The 23149-nt window shown below is 39.1% G+C and overlaps 1 protein-coding gene across 2 annotated transcripts in view; it reads right to left on the bottom strand.

The window, feature by feature from the left end:
- The window catches only part of NADK2 (NAD kinase 2, mitochondrial), a 48018-nt gene extending 26356 nt beyond the window's left edge, over positions 1-21662 (bottom strand). For both annotated transcript variants that reach the window (XM_049768565.1, XM_049768566.1), the window contains exons 1-5: positions 21393-21662; positions 8041-8129; positions 6159-6247; positions 4809-4890; positions 824-907 (exon numbers count right to left, since the gene is read on the bottom strand). In XM_049768565.1, the coding sequence (XP_049624522.1) occupies positions 824-907; positions 4809-4890; positions 6159-6247; positions 8041-8129; positions 21393-21662 (614 nt within the window). The remainder of the gene's footprint in view (positions 1-823; positions 908-4808; positions 4891-6158; positions 6248-8040; positions 8130-21392) is intronic.
- Between the last annotated feature and the right edge of the window lie 1487 nt (positions 21663-23149).

The raw sequence follows: 23149 nt of genomic DNA, 5'->3' as shown, positions 1-23149 counted from the left end.
AAAAGTATTATCAAAAAGCCAACAGGACAGATACTGATAGACAAGTCAATACAAATTCACATATATTCAGAAACAAGTTGTCTAATACTATGAAACCTTGTCCAAATAAGGAAATTAAAAATTATCCCAATTTGGTATTCTTTAATATAATCAACAACCTCATCTCAGCTTCTCCCTTTACCTGCCACCTTTACTGGATGACCACCTGTTCCTTTAAGCAAAAGGAAAATGAAAAGACACTCCAATATTTAAGAAACACTTAAAGACAGATAAAAATAATTCCAGCTAAGTTAAACATAACCCTTAGTCATAATTTGATTGGAGAAAAAGAGAAAATAAAATATAGAGAACTTAGCATTTATCTTAGCTTACTATCTTTTTTGCACCAAATTGCTAAGAACATGTTATAAAATTAAGATAGTGGAGCTATGGCCTCTATCTCAGTCAAAGCAAATAAAACTCTAGTTGCAAGTCCAATGGCATCTGTGAGTTTTCATTTATAAAAATCTAACTGGACTAAAAGGCTAGTTAGATCTTTTGTGATTCAGCTAATATTTTACTGTTTCTAGTTTACTGCTACAGATATGATTTAATACAAATATTACCTAATTTAGCCCACTTAGCAGCATTTTATTATTTATTTAGGTTTGGGACACACTCCTGGTAGTACTCAGGAGAGTATATGGGATATCAGAGATGAAACCCAAGTTGGCTGCATGTAAGACAAGTATTTCATCTGCTGTACTATCTCTCCAACACTTATAATAGCATTTTAATGGAATATATTAATTTAGATATTTAAAAGCCTCTAAGACGTTCCTACCTGAATTCACCACGATAAAACTTCTGTAAGGCTTCTGGGAAGGAATGTGTATATCGAACCGGAAGACATAAGTGACCCTCAGACCTTTATTTTAAAAGAAATTTAAGGAGGGTGAGAAGGGAAGGAAGAAAAGAAAATTAAAGTTACTATTTACTACAAAAATCACATATAAAATTTTTCAATTTTCTCCATAATTTTTATCATAAAATTGTACTTTCGACAAGAACTGAAAAGATCAACTAGAAATAAGTTTATAGCTTTAATGCCACAGCAAACCTTGTTTCCACTAAAAATAAGAACAAATCTGTCACTGTAATATTATATCCTGTTGATTATTATAAGTAGTGTTTGCATCTTACCTTTAAATTATTTAACTATTAACTCTGAGTCAGTCGCTTTATTTGGGGGAGGGGGCAGAGGGAAGACACACCCAGTGAAGTCAGGGTTTATTTCTGACTTACACTCAGGAAATCACTCCTTATAGGCTTGGAGGACCATATAGGGTGCTGTGGATAGAACTTGGGTCAGCTATGTGCAAGGCAAATGCTCTACTCACTATACTATTGCTCCAATCCTGAGCAAGTCATGTTAGCACCACCTTCCTCAACTCCAAAGTGATGATAAAGTCACCAATTTAAAGAATATTTTTCTGAAGAATCATATTATGTGAAAGCTGTGAAAGTATTTTGACATATAAAACCCTTTTAAATTCTATTTAAGATATGTCAAGTCCCTAATTTAATTATTAAAAATATATGAGGGGCCGAGAGATAGCACAGTGGTAGGGCATTTGCCTTGCATGTGGCCCACCTGGGACGGACCCAAGCTCAATTTCCAGCATCACAAATGGTCCCCCAAGCCTGCCAGGAGCAATTTCTGAGCACAGAGCCAGGAGTAACCCCTGAGTGCCACTGGGTATGACCCAAAAACAAAAAAAAGAAAGAAAAAGAAATATGAGAATGAATTTCTACAAGAAGTTAACAACTTGTAGAAGAAATTGAAACAAGTAATTATACATCACTAAGTGGAACCAGAGAGATAGCACAGCAGTGCGGTGTTTGCCTTGCATGCTTGACACTGGATGATCCCTGGATTCCCATATGATCCCTAAGTGCAGAGCTAGAAGTGCAGAGCGCCACCAGGTGTGGTCCAAAACCAATCAATTAATCAATCAATCAATAATTCACAAAGTGGTAAGTCTGTATATAGACTAGCTGGCACACTATGCTGATTCTTAGCAAAGGTCTCAAGTCTCTCAGTAGGATCTTCAATATGCTTGGGTATCCTCACAGCATGGCAGCTGAGCTCAGGATGAAGAATACAAGTGACCACTAGAAAAGCTGCAATGCCATTTATAATCTGTTGTTGCAATCCACAGCCATGCCGAGTCTGATAAATTTGTGGAGTTGAAGAGAAAACATAAAGGTGTAAAGAGCTAAAGACTGCCTACCACATGCCCTCTATCCTTTGATTATTAAGCATTCAAATAGTAGGATTATTTACCAGGCTCAGTAGAGTTAGTGAAGAATACAGAAAACATACACAGAAACATAGACATTTAATTTCGATAAGTCAAGTCCATGTGAGTCACCGTGGAAGAAGGTCCTACTGTTCAAATCAAGCCTTCAGATGTTTGCAACTCCAGCTGACATGTGAATAGAAATTACAAAACTGAATAAGTGCATAAGGGCACTTACTAGGGAAAATTACTTACAAAGGCATGAAAAGAACATGGGCATCCTTAATATTTCTTTCAAATCCTAACTTTTTAGGGGGTAGATACCCAGCAGTGCTCAGGGATCACTCCTGGAAAGTTTGGGGATTGAATTGAAGTTGACCGTGTACAGGGCAAGTGCCCTACCTGCTATACTATTGTTCCAGCATCTCAAATTCTATCTTAAATATAAACAAAGTTCACGAATAGTTTTCAACCCACAGCAGTGAGAACCCAATCATCATGTTAGCAAATGTTATGTTGCATTTACATTTAAAACAGTTTGGGGGCTAGAAAGTTGATACAATGATGAAAGGTGACTGTTTTGAACACAAGTAACCCTTGTTCAAACCCTGATACTGGCAAAAATAACCCTGAGCACCACCAAGTATAACTCAAAAAGTCTTTAGATTGGTGGTAAGGATTTGAATGAAGGTAGTGAGAAGATACAGAATTTCAATTATAAGATAAATAAATATACTTATGTTTCTACAACTGTCATTAAATATGCTCATACTATTGAAAACTCCATATGAGCAAAAATAAAGATTCTCTAAAAGATAGACAAATAAGTCGTTATAGAAATAAGAAGGAAAGAGGGGCCAGAGATAGTGTGGAGGTAAGGCGTTTGCCTTGCATACAGAAGATTGGTGGTTCAAATCCCGGCATCCCATGTGGTCCCCCAAGCCTGCCAGGAGAGATTTCTGAGCATAAAGTCAGGAGTAGCCCCTGAGCGCTGCTGGGTGTGACCCCCAAAAAAAACAAAAACAAAAAAAAGAAAAAAAAAAGAAGAAGAAGAAAAGGATATAAGAAATAGGACCAAATGTAACAAGGGAACTGTTAGCACAAGAATTTTCCAAGGGACCTATAAATGGTATAGCAGTTGGGGTACATACCTGGCATGTACCCAATCTAAGTTAGACTTTCAAAACTACACAGTTCACCCCAAGTATAACAGGGTGTTATCCCTGGAGGACCCCAAGCACCAACAGGTAGAATCCTGGGGCCCCTCAGTACTATGGAGGTGACCAAAAAAAAAAAAAAAAAAGATTTTCTAAATAAAATAAAAACCAAAATATCCAGAAAGCTCAATAATTAGGACATTATTGGTCTTTAAGGTAAGAATAATATTAGTGAAGGAAAATAAAGAACAGAGAGATAACACAGAGAAACTAAGAAGATAAAAGAGAAGGGGGAGGGAAGAATTATATGTGATAGAAGACTGAAAAGGTGAACAAATGACAGAGGCCACATCAGTCAATAATCAGGGTTTATTCCTAGCTCTCTGCTCAAGGATCACTACTGGAGGGAATTGAAGGACCAAATGCAGTGCTGAGTACAGAACCTGAATTGGCCCCATGAAAAGTAAGTGCTCTATCCACTGTACTATATCCCTGGCCCAAGATTATCTTGCAAAGCAAGAAAACAATTGAACAAGTTCTAATCCAATAAGTTTCATTTAACAAGAGTTGTTAAAAGAATAAAGATGAAGAAAACAAGAATTAGATGGAAATTGAGAAGTAACTTTGATTAGGGAATGGGGATCAGAAATCACTTGAACCTCATAGTTTTGAATTTTACTGCTTTTGTTTTGTTGTTGGGGCCACAATAAGCAGTGCTCAGGGGTTACTCCTCACTCTGAGTTCAATAATTACTCCAGGCAATGCACAGGGAAACCATACAGGATGCCGGAAATCAAATCTAGGTCAGCCACATGCAAGGCAAACACCAAGCCATTTTACTATTGCTTTTGCCTCATTAGTTGAGTTTTCTATGGCTTCCATTCTAAGTGGCAGGAATTATAAATATGAAATAAATTTGGGACACCAAAGTCAACGAATGAGCCACCAAGTTCAAGTTTCCATGACACCAAGTTTAACTGGTTTCAAGTGTTAGTATAGGAATAAAATGTATCAATAGGCTAATAAAAGACTGAACAGAAAGATAATAACCTAAGATTTATGGTATTCATCAAGAAGTGAATGAGGTGAGGGAGAAATAAGTAAAGAAAACAAGGGATCCATATATAAAAATATCAACAAACAGAATTAGTAGGACTGAGAAAATAATTGTAATTAAGAGTGAAAGGCAATGATCAATGTAGAATCAAGTTTCTAAAGATGGGACAATTGCAGATGATCAAAAGATCAGAAACATTTATATCTGTGGTGATTCAACAACAAGCTAAACAACAACCTAAACAGGTAATATGAAAAGTATAAATCTATATATCTTACACACAGAGAGAGAACAGAATACATTTTTCTTTACCGTTCTGGATCTGTGTTTACTCCAATAACTGGTTTAAGTCTGTCTAAGACTTTACTTGCTGCCAGAAGCATTGTGCCATCACCTAAATGACATAAGACATAATCAGAAATTTCTTCTAAAATCAGTTTTAATACCATTTTGAACACCAATACTTTTGCTTTAATAATCATCCCTTAACCTGACTGAACATCTTACTTCCTATCACAATCTCTTTTTATTATCACTTCCACCCTAGCCCAGGATTCCTCAATAGTGGCAAGAATGACAGATTAGGGGCCGGAGAGATAGCATGGAGGTAAGGCGTTTGCCTTTCATGCAGGAGGTCATCGGTTCGAATCCCGGCTTCCCATATGGTCCCCTGTGCCTGCCAGGAGCAATTTCTGAGCCTGGAACCAGAAATAACCCCTGAGCACTGCCGGGTGTGACCCAAAAAAAACCACAAAAAAAAAAAAAAAAAAAAAAAAAAAAAAGAATGACAGATTAAAGTGCTTAACTTGTATACAGTTAGCCCTGGTTCCATCCCCAAGCACAGCTAGGTGTGGCTCCAAAAATTCCCAAACAAAATTGACATATTTAGATCAAGTAAATCCACACTGAGGAATACTGTTCTTTTTACTCTAGAATACTAAACCAACATCAGCCCCTTGCTAGGAACCACTGGTCTAATTCTATCACTTCTATCAGTGACCTTTACTTTTCCAATAAGGGTCCAAATTGATAGATTATTTGAATAAGAATATATCCAAATAGTCCAATTTTGGATTTTACCGTCCAAACAACTACTGTCAATTTAAAACTTTAGAAAGAAAGGTTATCATATATGTAAAGGTAAAGAAAAAATTAAGTGTATGGGGCCAAAGAGAAATGGGATCTTTATAATCTCATTAAAGTAAAGACAAACAACTAAACCAAATTAGCTACTATAATTGTATTAAGTCAATTATATTTGAAGTGAAATACACATCTTGAATATACACTTAAAACTATTTGCAGAGAACCCACACAATAGTATCATTTGTTAGAAGAGCAAAATAATGACCCAAGCACCACTGGAGTACCACCTTGGTACCCTTCAAGTGCCACTGTGGTGGATTTGCAGCTCCCAAGCATAGAAGAACCAGGGCTAGAGCATCGCCTGACATGGTTCAATCCTCACTTCCCATCCCTGCACCACTGAAATTGTACCTATTAAGTAAATGTTTAATAAAGCATTATTTTTTTCATCTAAATTTGACATCTAAATTTGACTCTGACAGCTTCATTATATAGCCCACAGGGTACTTAAAAATATGTGTATAAAAGTATTAACATTTCCAAATTCCAACATTTTTATCTCTGTAAAATTTTTACCTCCTGCAGCTATAATGGCATCAGCCCATCGAACGGTCTCTTCATCATATTCTCTCCTCTTTACAAGACGGAACTCAATACCCTCATTCCTAAGACAAGAGAGTAAAAAGGTCATATAAACATAAACTTTTCACTTAACATAAAGGAATACATCTTTATTTTTGTGTAGGTATATAATGCAATGAAGATAAAAAAAACACAGGGATTTTCCATAAAAAATGTATAGTTAGCTTTGTACAGTTAGCTTCATTTTCATTTCATTACAACACAACTAACTATATTAGCTATAAACTTTTCTGATACATAGTCAACAAGACTCAAATCAGCACATTACACAACATGAATGTTTTTATTTTTCAAGATTTAACCATATTACATATGGCTACAGGAAGCATATATATGAAAGTTAATGTAGCCAGAATTTCAATGTACTTTAAAAACATTTTTTACAGTCCCTGACAAATAGCAATACTGATTCAATATCATTTAATTTTACTTTGCTCTCTGTTATACTAAATGTTATTGACAAAATATATTACTCAAAAAACAGCCCAGAAAACAAAAAAATCCTAGACAGACAGGATTTTTTTTTAATTCTAAAACTGAATAATGACTACATTTTTTGCATTATTAAATTTTTACTTTATTTTGGTTGGGAGCCATACCAAAAATGATACTCAGGCTCCATAGTCAGGAATCATTACTGGTAGGCTCAGGGGTGCATATGGGGTAATTGGGATTGAACCCTGGTTGATCACATGCAAAGCAAGTGCCATATCCACTGTCTCTATCTATCTCTCTGACCCAGCATTAATTTTTTTTTAACTTGAAGTACCATGGTTTATAATACTGTTAATGATAGTTTTATGCATAAAACACTCTAGCCTAATACCCCTCTACTATTCCCACAGTGGTAAGCTTTCTACTGATGACCAGTTCTCAGTTTCTGTGTCTTCAGGCACTTGTTGTTCCCCTACTATGTTTATTTATATCCCATATATAAGAGAGATCATTCTGAGTCTGTCCCTCTCCTACTGACTAACCTCACTCAGCATGATACTCTCCAAATTCATCCATATAATTGAAAATAATATGATTTAATCTTATAGGCACCAAGAATTTCACTGTGTATATGTACCAATTTCTTTATCCATTCATCTGTTCTTGGATACTTGTGTTGTTTCAAGATTTCTGAATAGCCACTACTTTAAATTCAACTAACATTCACTCAATTCCAATCACTAAAACAATGCAGAGTCTTTCTAATTTGGACTTGAAATGTAGCTAAGTGGAAGAGCACTGCCTGCATATCTGAGACTGGGTTCCTTTCATACACCAAAAGACAACTTTCTAATTTGATTTGTTTTACACTGATTCTCATATACTTATTCACTGACTCATTTAATCACATGCTAACTGGTTTCTTTTAGCTTTTGAGCCACACCTAATGATACCCAGAAGCTTCTCCATTACAATATTAGGGAGAAGACGAGATGCCAGGAACTAACCTGGGTTTCCAGCATGTAAAGCATGTACAAGACATGGACTCCTTTCAGCTAGCCCCCTGGCCACAGGGAATATTATAATAAAGACCTTTATAATTCACTGCTCTGTTTGAGAAAAAGAAGTTACACTCAATGAAAGTCTACTCTGTAATAAAAAAAAATTACACAGAAAAGATACTTCTCTTCAGGGAGACTTAAATAACTAAAAAACAAATCTGTAAAATTTTCAGACTATACTAAAAGTCTTCCATAGATACAAAGTATCAAATTCACTGACAACAACATAGTTTGGGGGAATATTTTATGACAATCTTAACTAACTTCTAAGGAAATCCTGAATAAGAAAGCCCACTTAATATTCAACCCCACAGACTTACCGTAAACTATCGAGAATATGCTCTACATTTTTGGTGTGAATATGATGACGTTCAAGCAGTCCACTGTAGCTAGAGCCTTTCAGTGCAAGCTAATCAAAATAAAATAATGTTGTCTTATTACATGATACATGTTCAGTATTCTTTACAAATTCCTGTGTAAAATAGAATTTTTCAGAGGTATATTTTAATACCCTGTAAAGCCTACAAATTTTAACTGAAGTATAAAATCTGATTTCATAAAATCACAATTTGCCTTTAATACTAAAAAAAACTCACTAACTTTTCTGAATCATACAGTAAAATCTCAAAATCAGTACATTTTACAGCATGAAAGTTTTTATTTTTCTAATAGATTTTAAACATATTACATATGGCTACATGAAAACCAAAGCTGACCTTTGTTCCACTTGGATCTGTTGCTCCGAGTGCTGCAAATCCAAGATTTGTGAACTCTATTTGGAATTTGTTGTGCAAACTAAGAAAAGGCTGATTTACTCCCTGATAATGGTTGTCTTCAGATATAGACATATAACAAAAAGAATTATCTATCCTACTTGACTGTAGTGACAATTTATAAGTTATCTCTATTACTATTTTTCCTTTGAAAAGTATATATACAAATTACAATGCTGAGAGAATTTTTTCAGTATCCTCAATATCCTTTTAATCAAGTTGGAAATCTGCTCACTAGTGTGAATGATAAAATTTAAAAACAAGTTATTTTGTTCCTTCTTTAAATTCCCTTATACCTTGACTGTTATACAAAAATCAGTTTTTTAAGTGTCTGTCCAATATACAATATCTAAAGTCTTTAAGTAATGCTTTAAGTATATTCATTAATTAGTGAATTGTAAAATAAATTCCAAGATGAAATTTTTAGTGAATTTTATTCTACTTTTTAAGAAGTTTTATAAAAATAACATAGAAAGGCATATTTGAAACCTAGGACACATAGCTTTTACTACTCTGAGATAATGTTAATATTTTGATATCTAACTTCCTAGCCTTTCATTTATGAACATTGTGTTAAAAGTTTTATTCTTACTCTATAAAAGAAAATGTATTTCATCAAGAATTGCTAAGTTCAGGGCCGGAGAGATAGCATGGAGGTAAGTTGTTTGCCTTTCATGCAGAAGGACAGTGGTTCAAATCCTGGCATCCCATATGGTCCCCTGTGCCTCCCAGGGGGCGATTTCTGAGCATAGACCCAGGAGTAACCCCTGAGCGCTGTTGGGTGTGACCCAAAAACAAAATAAAGAATTGCTAAATTCAGGTTTAATTATTTAAAATTAATATATAAATGGCTTCTTAGTTTCCCCCAATGGGCTTGAAAAATTATTCTAAGAATAAAATTACTGCATATGAATGAGCAAGGCATTAGCATTCAAAGTACTTCTAATGTTACCCAACTATGACTGAAAATGTAATAACCACCTCAATAAATATGGATCAAAATATTTTCCTCTTTACTTTCTCCTTTGGATCTCTAGGCTCATGGCTTGAAAAAAAAATCTAAATGAGAAAGAGGGAGAGAGGGAGAGAGAGAGGAAGAGAAGGAGAGAGAGAGAGGGAGAGAGAAATGGAGAGAGGGAGAGAGAGTGGGAGAGAGAGAGAGGGGGAGAGAAAAAGAAAGGGAGAAGAGAGAGGGAGGGAGGGTGGAAGGGAGGGAGGGAGGGAGGGAGGGAAGGAGGGAGGGAGGGAGGGAGAGAGGGAGGGAGGGAGGGAACAGCAGGTAAGACATTTGTACCCAGCTCATACCCGGTTCAATCCCCAGGACCATATAAGGTGTCCCCCAAACCTGCTAGCACTGCCCACCAGGAATGATTCCTGAATGCCAAACTAGGAGTAAGTCCTGATCAGCGTTGTATATGGCCTTCCCTCACCACCACCACCTAATAAAAATCTATAGAGTGATGCTGGTGACTCAACTACCACTTCTAACATGGAGTCTATGACTCAAATAGAATGTACCCAATTTGACATCTTTCCTTGAAATCTAACAGGAATCTTAACTAACATGTCCTTAGGACATCAGTTTTCTAGGACATTGGTTATCATAATTCAAGAGTGAGAACTTTATAGAATAGTTTACTTAAACTTGGAATATAATTTCTCAAACTCTTGTTCCCACTCAAATTCCTTGTGAACTAATTGCCTAATAGCATGCTCAATATATTTAAAGGGTGCAAATTTCTTTATTATTTCTTTAAATATCTGGCTGGTTGTATTGACTCATTGTCAAAATAAGCAGAAATAGGAGGCATTTTTTAAAAATATTGAATAAAACACATGAAAAGTTTAAATCATTACCAAATTTTAAAATTTATAAAGTGCTGTGAGCTTTGTGATAGAACATATGCCTTATGTGTGCGAGGTCCTAGGTTTGATCCCTGGCACTGCAAAATAACAATGATAAAAAATAATAAGGGCTCAGGGGATAGTTCAGTGGTTAAAATCACCTGCCTTACAAGCCAGAAGCCATAAATTCAATCCTCCCTGTCTTCACTTGCATTGAATGTGGTCTTGGCAGCTTTGTTGTTCTGGACCCTGGCACCACAATAGAATATGCAATCTTCAGGGTACAACCAAGTATATACATTCCCCCTGACCAAAAGAGGGAACCCTGGAAAGTACCTCAAATAAATGAGTGTGACCACTGGCAAGCCAGTGTTGAAGCACTGCAAGCAAAGTGTGCTGTTTTGTTTGCTGAACACTAAACCAATTCTGATCCCTCATCATCACAAGGGGAATGTTCTAGCTGACATATTAGAAACATTTCCCTTCCCAAAACTAAATGTATTGTACTTTTTTAAGTATCCACAGGGGGAGGAAATGGATCTTGTTCAACTTAACATGGAAGAAATCAAAGTGTCTTGAGATGAAAGTTTGGAATATAATCTCACTAAGCACAATTTAAACTGTCGTTTTTGTTTTTGTTTTGGGGCCACACCCAGATGCACTTAGGGGTTACTCCTGGCTCTATGCTCAGAAATCGCTCCTGGCAGGCAAGGGGGACCATATGGGATTCTGGGATTCAAATCAACATGGGTCCTGGGTTGGCTGCTTGAAAGGCAAAAATGCCCTAATGCTGTGCTAGCTCTCTGGCCCAATTTCAACTGTCTTAACAACATCTACTCAACTAAACAGGTCACCATTACTCAAAATTGCCTAAAGGCATTAGAAGCATCTTATTAATAACTAGAAAAAGAACTATTCACCTACTTTCATCAGACCTAGTCCTTGGCATTTTTGCTGGGTCATTTCTATTCCACTTATCTTTCTCTCTGGCTCTGATGCTTACTTTCCCTGTTGTTCTATTACTACTTTGGTCTTCTTCATTTTAATTCTATTTACCCACTTCTTAACTGCTGGCATTGCTTAAGATTGCATTAGGAACTTGTTGTACTGCAAGGCCAAAGATGGCATTGTTTTGGCACTTCTTATCAGTTCTCACTTCATCTTTCCTGAACTATTCACCCATTTCACTTCCGATCTTAGAACTTTCTAACAAGACCTTAACTATGAATTCAATGCTGACTGCTCATGCTTTTCTCTTGAGCTACAGGAACAAAAATTTAAGTGCATACTTTCATATCCACCACTAGGTCAAGTACCTCTCCCCAAACCATCTAAATCCAATCATGCATTCCTACTAATTTGTAAGGGTTAATACTACTTTTGTTTAGTCAAAATAATAAACCCAGGAGTCACTTGGGTTCATGACCTCCATAGTCAGTAGTGTAGTCAAATGCCTGTACCTGCAAACCAGTTCTCCAGTCTGTCCCTTAGATACATAAAGCCATTGGTGGAGTTCTGGATATAAAACTCTTATCTGGCCTAATCCAATACCTTTCCTCTGAAATCTCTAAACTACGTCCATCTCTAAAGGGCTTATTTCCCATTCCTCCAATCGAGCCACCACTTATTTCCCATTCCTCCAATCGAGCCACCACTATCAGAAACCTGCTTTTCATACTATCACAGAATTCTGAAGTCTTAGAAAAACAACAACACCGCCCCTGAGAGAAAAGAATAGAGCAACTGGTTGAATTCAGGCATCTAGAGTAGTTCAAAAATTACTACAAAATAAAAGCAGCTCCTGTGCATGACTTGTAACTGTTTATAGTCTAGACTATGTAGTTAGCCTCTATATCCTTACTCATGAGCAATGATTTTCAAACATTCCTTACAAACACTGTAGACATAAATTTAATGACCATTACCAGTATTTTTATTAGAGAAAGTAAACTATGCCACATGTTATAAGCCTAAATTGTTTCATGTTACCTTTTATTTCAAATAAAATATGTAATGTAAAGTTTTCTTGGCTGTGAATTAGTTAAAATGTTTGATGCAAAAAAGACTTATTCTTCTTATTCTTATTCTTATTCTTATTCTTCAAACATCCTAAAATTAAAAGATACTACTTTACTGCCATCTCATTGACCAAAATATTGGTCTACCAGGTGCTGATGAGAATGTGGGAATCTGGGGCCAGCGAGGTGGCGCTAGAGGTAAGGGGTCTGCCTTGCAAGCACTAGCCAAGGAAGAACCACTACGCGGTTTGATCCTCAGGCGTCCCATATGGTCCCCACAAGCCAGGTGCAATTTCTGAGCATCAAATGGGTGTGGCCAAAAAAAGAGAGAGAGAGAGAGAGAAAATGTGGGAATCTGAGTTATTTAATACCTACTGAAAAAACTACTTGTACTTCTAATTCCATATTTTAAATTAGTGGAGGAACAGAAACAAACTACTTACACAAACAAGAAAAACTATGCTGCAGTTTAAATGAACTAAAGTAAAACAACACAGGTTTAAGTTTTAAAATCAACAGTGAATAAGAAATCAGCCTAAACCTGACATTATTGATATAGCTTTTTTTTTTTTTTTTTTTTTTTTTGGTTTTTGGGCCACACCCGGCGGTGCTCAGGGGTTACTCCTGGTTCTCTGCTCAGAAATAGCTCCTGGCAGGCACGGGGGACCATATGGGACACCGGGATTCGAACCAACCACCTTTGGTCCTGGATCAGCTGCTGGCAAGGCAAACGCCACTGTGCTATCACTCCGGGCCCTGATATAGCATTTTGAGGCCTCATCAGCAACCCTAGGGTCCAAAGGGATACTTCCAGTGATAGTCAGGACAGTACAGATCTGAGATTAAGTGCTCAGGTCAGTGATACCCTGGCTTGCTGGTACTGGGGGCCATCAGGGTCATAGGGCAAGATAAAAATTAGAGCAATTGGTCCCCCAAGGCAGGAGCGATTTCTGAGCGCATAGCTAAGGAGTAACCCCTGAGCATCACCGGGTGTGGTCCAAAAACAAACAAACAAAAATTAGAGCAAGGTCTACACTCAACCCCTTTTACCTATCTCTCCTTCCCAGTTCTTTTTTTAAAATCTTTATTTAAGCACCATGATTACAAACTTGTTTGTAGCTGGTTTTCAGTTATAAAAAAAGAACACCCTCCTTCACCAGTGCAAGCTTCCCACCACCAATGGCCCCCCTGTCCCTCCTCCCCCAACCTCCTGACTGTATTCGAAACAGGCATTCTATTTCTCTCACTCAGTGCTATTGACATGATAGTTGTTAGTGTAATTATTTCTCTAACTGAACTCACCACTCTTTGTAGTAAGCTTTATATGGTGGGCCGGTCCTTCCAGCCCTCATCTCTATTATCTCTGGGTATTATTACAGCTATACCACTCCTGGAGATATACCCTAAGAACACAAAAACACAATACAAAAATGCCTTCTGCACACCTATATTCATTGCAGCACTATTTACAATAGCCAAAATCTGGAACTCAGATTTCTGACAACAGATGAGTGGCTAAAGAAACTGTAGTACATATATACAATGGAATACTACTATGCAATGTCAGGAAAAAATGAAGTCATGAAATTTTCCTATATATGAATGGACATGGAAACTATTATGCTAAGTGAAATAAGTCAGAGAGAGAGACAGACACAAAATAGTCTCACTCATCTGTGGGATTTAAGAAAAATAAAGGACATATTGTTTTTCTTTTTCTTTATTTTTGTCTTTTCTTTTTCTTTTTTTTTGTTTTTTGTTTTGTTTTGTTTTTGGGTCACACCTGGTGGTGCTCAGGGGTTATTCCTGGCTGTCTGCTCAGAAATAGCTCCTGGCAGGCACGGGGGACCATGCAGGACACCGGGATTCGAACCAATCACCTTTGGTCCTGGATCGGCTGCTTGCAAGGCAAACGCTGCTGTGCTATCTCTCTGGGCCGTCTTTTATTTTTTCTTAAAAGACATTATTGTAATAATATCCTTCCCAGTTCTTAATAAACATTTGAAAGACATACAAAGCAATATTAATATATATGCATGAGGAACATATATATTTACATATATTTATCAGACTTGCAGTTACTTGCTTCTAGGAAGACAAGGAGAGCGGAAGTGAAGTCAGGACTTTATCTAAAACATTTCCTTCAAATATACCTAAAATAAGTATTGCAAAATAAGTATGTTAAATCCAGCTAGCTGGATACACAGGCATCTAGTTATTTTGAAACGTTTTTATGTGATAAAAAATATTTCATGATTGAAAATGATCACTAAAAAGTCAACTCAAAAGTTGAAAAAAAAAGTTTCAAAGGTCTTCTTTTATTGTCCTGGCCATCCCTCAATTATATTCTCCCTTCTGAGAATTCTCAGACCATTCACCAACAGTTATGATAGGAGTGAATTTCTTCATATATTTAGAAACTCTTGATTCTTCTTTGATTCTCCAGAGCTGAACAGGAAGCTCAACTTTTAGCAGGTATCAATGAAAAGATTGAATTATTTAAAAGAGAAACTCTAAACAAGCTAATCAACAAATGTATGGAATATTCACTGTTAACAATGACCCTCTAAACAAGTATTTTAAAGCTTATTATAAGCTTTATTTTCACCATTATTAAAGTATTTCTTATATATATGATATTATGATAGTTTAAAAATAAGAATATAGCTTCCTCTAAGTTATTGAACAGAAAAAAAAATCAGGAAGTATTATACAAGCAGATAATGTAGAAGAAAATTCCACAAATCCTCAGTTACTTCATGGATTTTAGTAAAGAAATTTACTTCAAAGTAGCCAAATTTGTGTAGATTTAGACACAAAATAAATATGGTATTCACAGGATGATTACCCGTGTGGGTGTAAAAGTAGGAAAAAATATATTTTGTTTGTCTGGTTGGTTTTTGGGCCACACCCGGTGACACTTAGGGGTTACTCCTGGCTATCCCCTCAGAAATCGCTCCAGGCTTGGGGACCATACAGGACTCTTGGGATCGAACTGTGGTCCATCCTACGTCAGTCATGTGAAAGGCAAATGCCCTATCACTGCGCTATCACTCAAGTCCAAAAAATTGTTTTAAACTAAATTATGAAATAACAGATAAATCATTCGATATGATCTTCAAAAAATGCATTTATAAAGGACAGGCCAAAACTGTACCTGCTTCAAAGCTGAAGAGGCTGAGAGAGGGTGGCTTGTTCAATTTTGCAAAACCAATAGAAGTACTGGCAGAATCAAAATTCATATCATCAGGTCTTAAACTACAACTTGTTCACTGTATACAATCATGAAATCATTATATATCTATTCTCACTTGAAAACTAAAAATACTCATTATATCACTAAGACTTACTTATAATGATTACAAAGGCCAAGAACTACACTGTAATGTTCTAATTCTCCAAGTTTTCAGTTAAGAAGAAGAGCATCAGCTGACTGAATTATTATGAAGAAATCTTTTAAATGACAATGACTTGGGTTGGACAACCCTGCCTGGAGCCTAGAGTTGATCTTATGCCAGAAAACTTCAGGGGTAAGGTCTCCTTGTATTTAGGCCAAGGCTTTTCCTTTCCATGTCCCCCATATTTTGCTGGGCCTATGCAAACAACTGCCACTCTAACACCATTTTTACTATACTCTTATCCTTAAAAAAGAGAGTGAGAGAGAGAGAGAGAGAGGGAGGGAGAGAGAGAGAGAGAGAGAGAGAGAGAGAGAGAGAGAGAGAGAGAGAGAGAGAGAAAGAGAAGAAAAGCTTATTAAAGCTTCTGCTGGGCCTTTCTTGAGTTAATTGGTCAAGAAATCTTTTAAATGTTGGCCTAATTTCCTGCATAATTCACAACTAGAATTTATTATTTTTTTAAAATGTGTAATGAATTTTTATAAGGCATAAAACAAACTGTTACATGTGACATAATTTGAAATTCACATCATTAATAGTGAATTGGAAATCCAATTATACTTTACTAGCTGAGAAGATATTAATGTACGGGAATAAACACTTATACAACTGAAACTACAAAAGTGATCAGAAAATCTGTTGGTTGGCCAAATATTCTTAGTGTTTAAACTTCTCCTCAGGTGAAATTTGAATGTTGAAAATTCTGGTTCTAAAGCAAGCTGGTCAATTATTTTATATCAGATAAGTCTCCTATTAAACTGCAAACATTTATGGAAGGGATACTATACTTCTGCTACTATTTTTCCAACTTATGCTTCACTAATTTTTCTTTGGTGTTTGTGTTTTGGGGGCCACACCCTTTTGACGCTCAGGGGTTACTCCTGGCTATGCGCTCAGAAATCGCTCCTAGCTTGGACATAAGGGACACAGGGGGATCAAGCCGAGGTCCATCCTAGGCTAGTGCTTGCAAGGCAGATGCCTTACCTCTAGCACCATCGCTCCGGCCCCATGTTTCACTCATTTTTAAAACATCTTCTGGCAAAACCAAGAAATCCCCTGGTCAAGTAGTCTTTTGTTTAGGCTCATGTTTCTCAAATACATTTAACCAAGAAAGCTCTTTTAGGAAATAATAAACTGTATATGGAAAAACAAGTACCTTTACAAATTGCTGGTGAAAGTATAAACTGAAACTTTCAAGGAAAGCTAGTGACAAAATCTATTAAATATTCAAATGCACAAGACTCAATTATGTCATTTTTAGGCAATCAGCTTGATTAACACATGTATAACTGATACCTTCCTAAAATACAGATGTAGCTTAATAAATTAAGATGGCACACAATAGACTACTATACATAGTGCTATACATAGCTTTTTTTTATTTTACCGGGTGAAGAATAGCTTAGTTTGTTATCAAAAGAAACAAAGAAAAAGAACATTTTACTGTACTGATATGGATTTTTAAACTATTTCTGGAAGGAAATCTAAAAAACAGTTGAAACTGCCTACTTACCAAAACAAAAGAATGAATGCAGAGAACAAGATTAAGACTTTTCATTTATATACTCTCCTGAATTTCACATTTTAAATCATTTTGTTATGCTAGTCACTAATGCAATTGAATCAGCAGAACATCAAATGGAAATTAGTTTCTAAAGTACTGCAAAATCAAGTTCAAGACAGAACTGATTTAAAATGAAGCTCCAGAGGAAAAAACGGAGTTTTGCTTGACATACTACACAGAGATCAGGAAGGTGATCGCTAACAGTAGTGCTTCTCAACTGAGGGCCAGATAGCCCCTTATGGGCTCCCAAATAATCCAAGGGGGACACCATTGAAATTACATAAATGAGGGGGCACAGCATGAAACTAGGGGGTCAACCTGTAAGACAAGGAAGCCAGAGATAGGAAACAAGGTCAGAGAGGGCCATTGTGAGGAAAAACAAACAAACAAAACAAACAAAAAATTAGAATCTGGTCGTTCTTCACCAACTGGGGATAAGGGTGAGAAGAAGTGAGGTCCAGGCATAATCACATGAACAAATTCCCTACATGACTTTAAAGATTATGAGGAGCCTTGCATTCTGAGCAGACAAGTACTGTGGCCAGATGTTCACTTTAGATAGTGGGAGCCTGTACTTGGAAGATTTCAAAGGAACAAAGTTGTTAGAAGGCTCTAGCAGTACTACAGTGTCTTATCTGTTCAATTTGGTAAATACTCGTATTACATGTACTGCACTCAGTGGATACATATACCATGTGGCATAAGAATTATCTGCCAAGAACTACAACCCAAGTTATACCATGTATAAAAAAATAAATAGAATCGGAGTGATAGCACTAGCCTTGTATGAAGCCAACCCAGGTTTGATCCCTGGCACCATAATATGGTCTCCTGAGCCTGGCCAGAAGTGATCCCTGATATTGGTGATGGGACTGATGTTGGGAAATTGTGAAACTTGTCTGTGAATAACCTTATGCATTTAAATTAAAAAAAATAAAAAGAATAAGAGAAATAAAATCCAAGTCACTACATCTCCCAAATCTGCTAGAGCAGCTAGATATAATTTAATCAACAATAGAAGAATTGCTAAATGAAATCTCTCATATTTGTATTTTATTCTCAAATTCTATCTCATAACTTTTTAAAAATCTAGAAGTGGAAATCATTAAACATAAATACCTCTGAGATTGTGTTAGGGGAAAGAAGAGCTTGGAAATGGCTCATTTATTTGGCTTATTTTAAGATATTTAAAACCTTCAGACTAGCCAATAGTTGCATATGTATGATGCAAAATACTTGCCAATAAGCTTTGTTTCTTTTAAAGATCTAATCTATGAGTATAATGAACTAGTTAATAAAAGTCCCATCTGCCAACAGCTATATTCTGTATGATACAAGTAACCAGTCATAGTTCAATCAGCCTTTGCAAATCTTGGGCAGTTAGGGGTAAAATCTTTGGGGGAGAATAAGGAAAAAGCTATTCACAATAGAAGTCATACATCTATTAGGAGAAGGAAAAAAAGGCAAAAGTTAAAAACAAAGCAATGTCACTAATATTAAAATAGATAAACTAAAGTCAAACCTCAACTCCATTTAAAGATGTGAACCTATTCTTAACAACTTCACTCTATTTTATCAACTAAATATTTCTTTTTTTATCATTTAGATACCCAAATTGGACAACCATGTGGTTACAGGGGATAAATTATAGGCACTCTCCCCTTGTCCTTCAATTCGGTTACCAAATACAGACCTATTTTGCAACAAAACTATCATTGAAAACTCTGCCACAAACTTTCAAGCTATCAGGAACTAGTCTGAACTAGTAGCAAGGTATCCAAGACTTCTTTAAGCACCTGTCAGTCCAGTTCCTTTTATACTCGATTCACAGTTTGTAAACCTTAATCTTTTGTTCCAGCAAAAATAACCATCTTAACACTTATCACTTAAAGAACCCACTTGAAAACAACTTCATACCGCACAGAATACTGTCTTATTCCAGATCTCTGGTGTGGACTTCACCTAATACTACCCTGAAAACTAGCCTAAGTGGTAAAATCGACTCGATTCAGTAAGGAACTAAATCAATAAAATATAAGTGGAACAAATTCCCTGGTGTTTGCAAATGTCCTGTACCTAAGTTTTCATTCCAAAGTCATATTTTTACTGCAAATTTTTACTGGGCAACAGAGAAATATTTATCAAGTACAGATTTCCTCTCAGATACTCAAATACGTAGATAATTCTAAGTTCCATTTCTAAAGACCGAACAATCTGCCTACATGTAAGAACTTCTGCTTTGTGTCACCCTAGAGGTACAAGAATATAATCCAGAAGGCTCAATTTTCTTGAAGCCTGGGAAAAGCTAACAGGTTTCCAAAATGTCAGCTCTTACTAATCTAGGGCCTTAGTGGCTATAGAAGCCATCTCTGTAGTCTTCCACTTGCTAAACTAGAATGGCAGCACAGTGAGACTACCCAGGGCAATTTAAAAGATTCATTGAGCTTGTGGCAGAGAGAATAGTACAAGCGCCAAGGTGCTCCAGGAACTGTAAATGGGTCTCTGAGCACTCCAGGATATGGCCGCAAAATAAACTAAAACAAAAATCCTCTTATAGGAAATTAACTACACAGATCCTGGGCCTCGAACAAGTCCTAACTCCAGAGTGTGTGTCTCCCAGATGAGCCCATCTGCTTTATTATTTTACATTGTCTGGGAAGGTTTGCACAAAACTGTGTGACAAAAGTGACGATTTTAAAAGATATACATCTTGCAAAAAATTAAAAGTACAGCCCCAGGGTCACCCTTTCTTTCCAAAATAAATATTCCTGTTTGTGCTTCCCTTCCAATTTCATTTCCTAACACAGATTTGACTACTGCCGCCTAAAATCCAAACTGTTTGCTAATTAACTCTTTCAGGAATGCAAAGGTTTCTTGGGGAGAGGAAACAAATCTACACCTAGTCCACCTCAATGAGAGGAATGACTGGGGACTTCAAAGAACACTTAAAGAATCCAGAAATCGTGCTAAAACATACATAACTGTTTAAGCAAAGATGACTCTGAACTTCATTTTGCTGCATTTACAGATGGTACAAAAATTCTGCAAGGGCCCAGGCCATCTACCCTTGCGAGAAATTCTACAAAAGTCGAGTTTCAGGCAGAGGGCCTTTTTGGTGCATTGTCAACAGAGAGCCGTTTCCAGCGGCGATTTTCCTGCATCTATGACTCATGACAGCTCTGTCACCTTCCTTTCCGGAGGGCTGGTGGGTGGCAGCAAAGGCTCGGGGAGATTCCAAGAGGAGAGGGAAGAGAGAATAGCAGGGCTTCCCTCTCTTTCCCACCCCGAAAAGATTGTCTATCTGTATATACCTTGCAAAAGGCCTCAATACCTTTTGCGCCAACTACCTGCTAGGGGTGGAAGCATTTACTCTTTTATGTCATGCTTGAGCCAGTTTCCGACTCGCCCTTGGTGTCCACCTTCCCTGCAGAGTGGACGCATAGGCTCGACCAGTCGCGACACACGTGTGTCTTGAAAACACACATTAGCGAGCGCTTTAGCCCTGAGAATGGCAGCTCTGCGGAACCGAGGGGGTGTGTCCGCTGCTCCAGGGCCCTCTTATCCGTCCGAGCCTTGCAGCAGCGGTGCCCCACTTTTGGGGTGGGGTGGGGGCTGTCCTCAGAAAGAAAGAAAAAAACTAGCTCTCCGCCACCTTTGCATGCTCCTTGGAGATCAGAGTTGGGGGCTGTCAAGAAAGAAGAGTCCAGGGAGGTGGTTCCCCCCCCCCCAAGAAACCTTCTGCATTCAATGCGGGCCCCCCAGGGAGATCGTCCCCTCTAATAAACCTTTTCCACTCAATGCGGGGCCCTTTCCTCCCTCCCCAACCCCGTGTCCAGCCTTCCAGGAGCGCACCCCAACCTGGGGAAGGTGGAGCGGGGTTCGGGGGTGATCTGGCCCCTCTCCACAGCGATGAATCCCAGGGAAGCAGGGAGAGGGGCGTGAGAGAGGCAGATGGGGTGCCGGGGGAGGGGGGTGCGGCCGCCTCCCCGCCACCCACCCAGCCACCCCGCCAGCCGCGTGGAAGTGCAGGCGGAGCCCCCCGGCCGGGACGGGACGGCGGGGGCCGCGGGCACCCACCAGCTGCTTGAGGTCGTCCTCCGAGAGCTCGGCGTAACGGTAGCGCTGCTGCTCGAACTCGTAGCGGGTGGTCTTGGCCACCACCACCACCCGCGACGGGCGGAAGGCGCCCTCGGCGCGAAGGCCACGGCCCGCCAGCTCGCGCGGCTGCCCGTCGTCGCGGGGGCCCCCGGCGCCTCCCGCCGCGCCCGGCCCCCTCAGCGCCGCCGCCCGGCCGCCCGCCACGCGCCGACAGCCGCCCAGCTTCAGGAAGCCTCGGTAGCAAGTCATCGTCCGCCCCGCGCCGGGGCTGCGCCGCGGGCCCGGGAGTGCCAGCCGCCCCGCGCGCGCGCCACCGCCGCCCGCCCGCGGCTCACTTCGCGCCGGGCCGGCGGGGTGAAAGGCTCGGCGGTGCGTGGCCCGCGCCGGACGTCGGCGAGGGCGGGGCGGGGCGAAGCGGAGCCGCTCTCGGAGCCCCGCCGCGGGAGGGGGAAAGGCTGCTGGGTCTGAGACGCCTCGGGGTGCCCGGGTTTTGTTTGGGTACGCACCCCGGCCGCGCCTGCGCAGTCCTGGAGAGTGTGTGCGTGTGTGTGTGTGCTCCGCGCGGTCCGCCTCCCGCTTTCTCGCTTTCTCCGCCCACGGGCCAACTCTTTCAGCCAATCAGAGCAAGCCTAAGCCTAGAGGCCACGCCCCTCCACCCCAGGCGCTTCGGGGATTGGTTGAGCTGAGGGAAGTGCAAACATTCTAGCTGGCTTTCTAACTGCCCCCCTCCCGGAGGAATCCAGCTGGAACCGGTCTGAGGCCACGTGGGTTGGGCCAAAGGTGAGGGGTTTTGCTGTCCGGTGCTAAGAAAGCAGGTGCTCCGTGTCACCCACCCCCTCACCCGCTCTGGGGTTCTGTTCTTTTTTTGATGAGGGCACGTCAAGGCTAAAAGCACGGATGTGTGCACCCTCTTTCTGGTTCCTTCACCCGAAGTTTAGCGGAGAAGCACTTAACCACCCTTAGGCAAACGGATTGTCAAGAGCTCTTGAGCCGCAACCCTGCGTGGTTTTAAGGGGCCTGGGGCAAAATGAAGATGCGATGCAGGGGATTTGATCAAAATGAGTTTAGAGTTGCCTGGTGGTTCAAGGCACTTATACAGACTCTTGAGTCAATATACATGGTGTCCTTTTTGAGAATGAACAGGTTCTGTCCCAGATAACCATCAGCCTATTGCCTTTGAGGCACGTTAGACTAAGGAACAGAGTCTAGCAAAGTGAAATCTTTCTGGATGGGACTGAAGCAACAGAAACAAAAGTGAACGCTGGATGAATAATAAATTGTACTTTATCCCATAAGCAAGAGTTTAAAAAACGTATGAAGGCTTTTGAGTTCCGAAAGCAATGTTCGGGGACTATTGATCTGGATTTGGAATGTTGGGAGGCAAAGGCAAAGGGAAAAGTGACCACTTTAGAATAGTTGCTTGAATTCCTGGGCTAAGGCTAAGTAATCCCAGGATGGAAGAATACGCTCTTTTTGTTAGAGAAGAACATTTGCAGCCACATCTAACAATTTGGAGCCCTCTTTGCATCTATAAAGTCTTAGCTCTAGGACTGTGTGTGAACAAGTTACTTTATCCTCATCTAAGAAATGGGAGTGCTGAACTACAGTGAAGCCAATACTCTAGCAAATCTAAATCTATGGCTCTTTTCAGCTACCTGGCACCAACGACTCTCATTCATGGGTTCACTGACAGTTTGTGCTAATATTAGTTTAGGAAAATGCAGTGGTGTCTGAGG

This window comes from Suncus etruscus, chromosome 2, assembly GCF_024139225.1.
Source record: "Suncus etruscus isolate mSunEtr1 chromosome 2, mSunEtr1.pri.cur, whole genome shotgun sequence".
Lineage (NCBI taxonomy): Eukaryota > Metazoa > Chordata > Mammalia > Eulipotyphla > Soricidae > Suncus > Suncus etruscus.
This window is presented reverse-complemented; position numbering and strand designations above follow the sequence as displayed.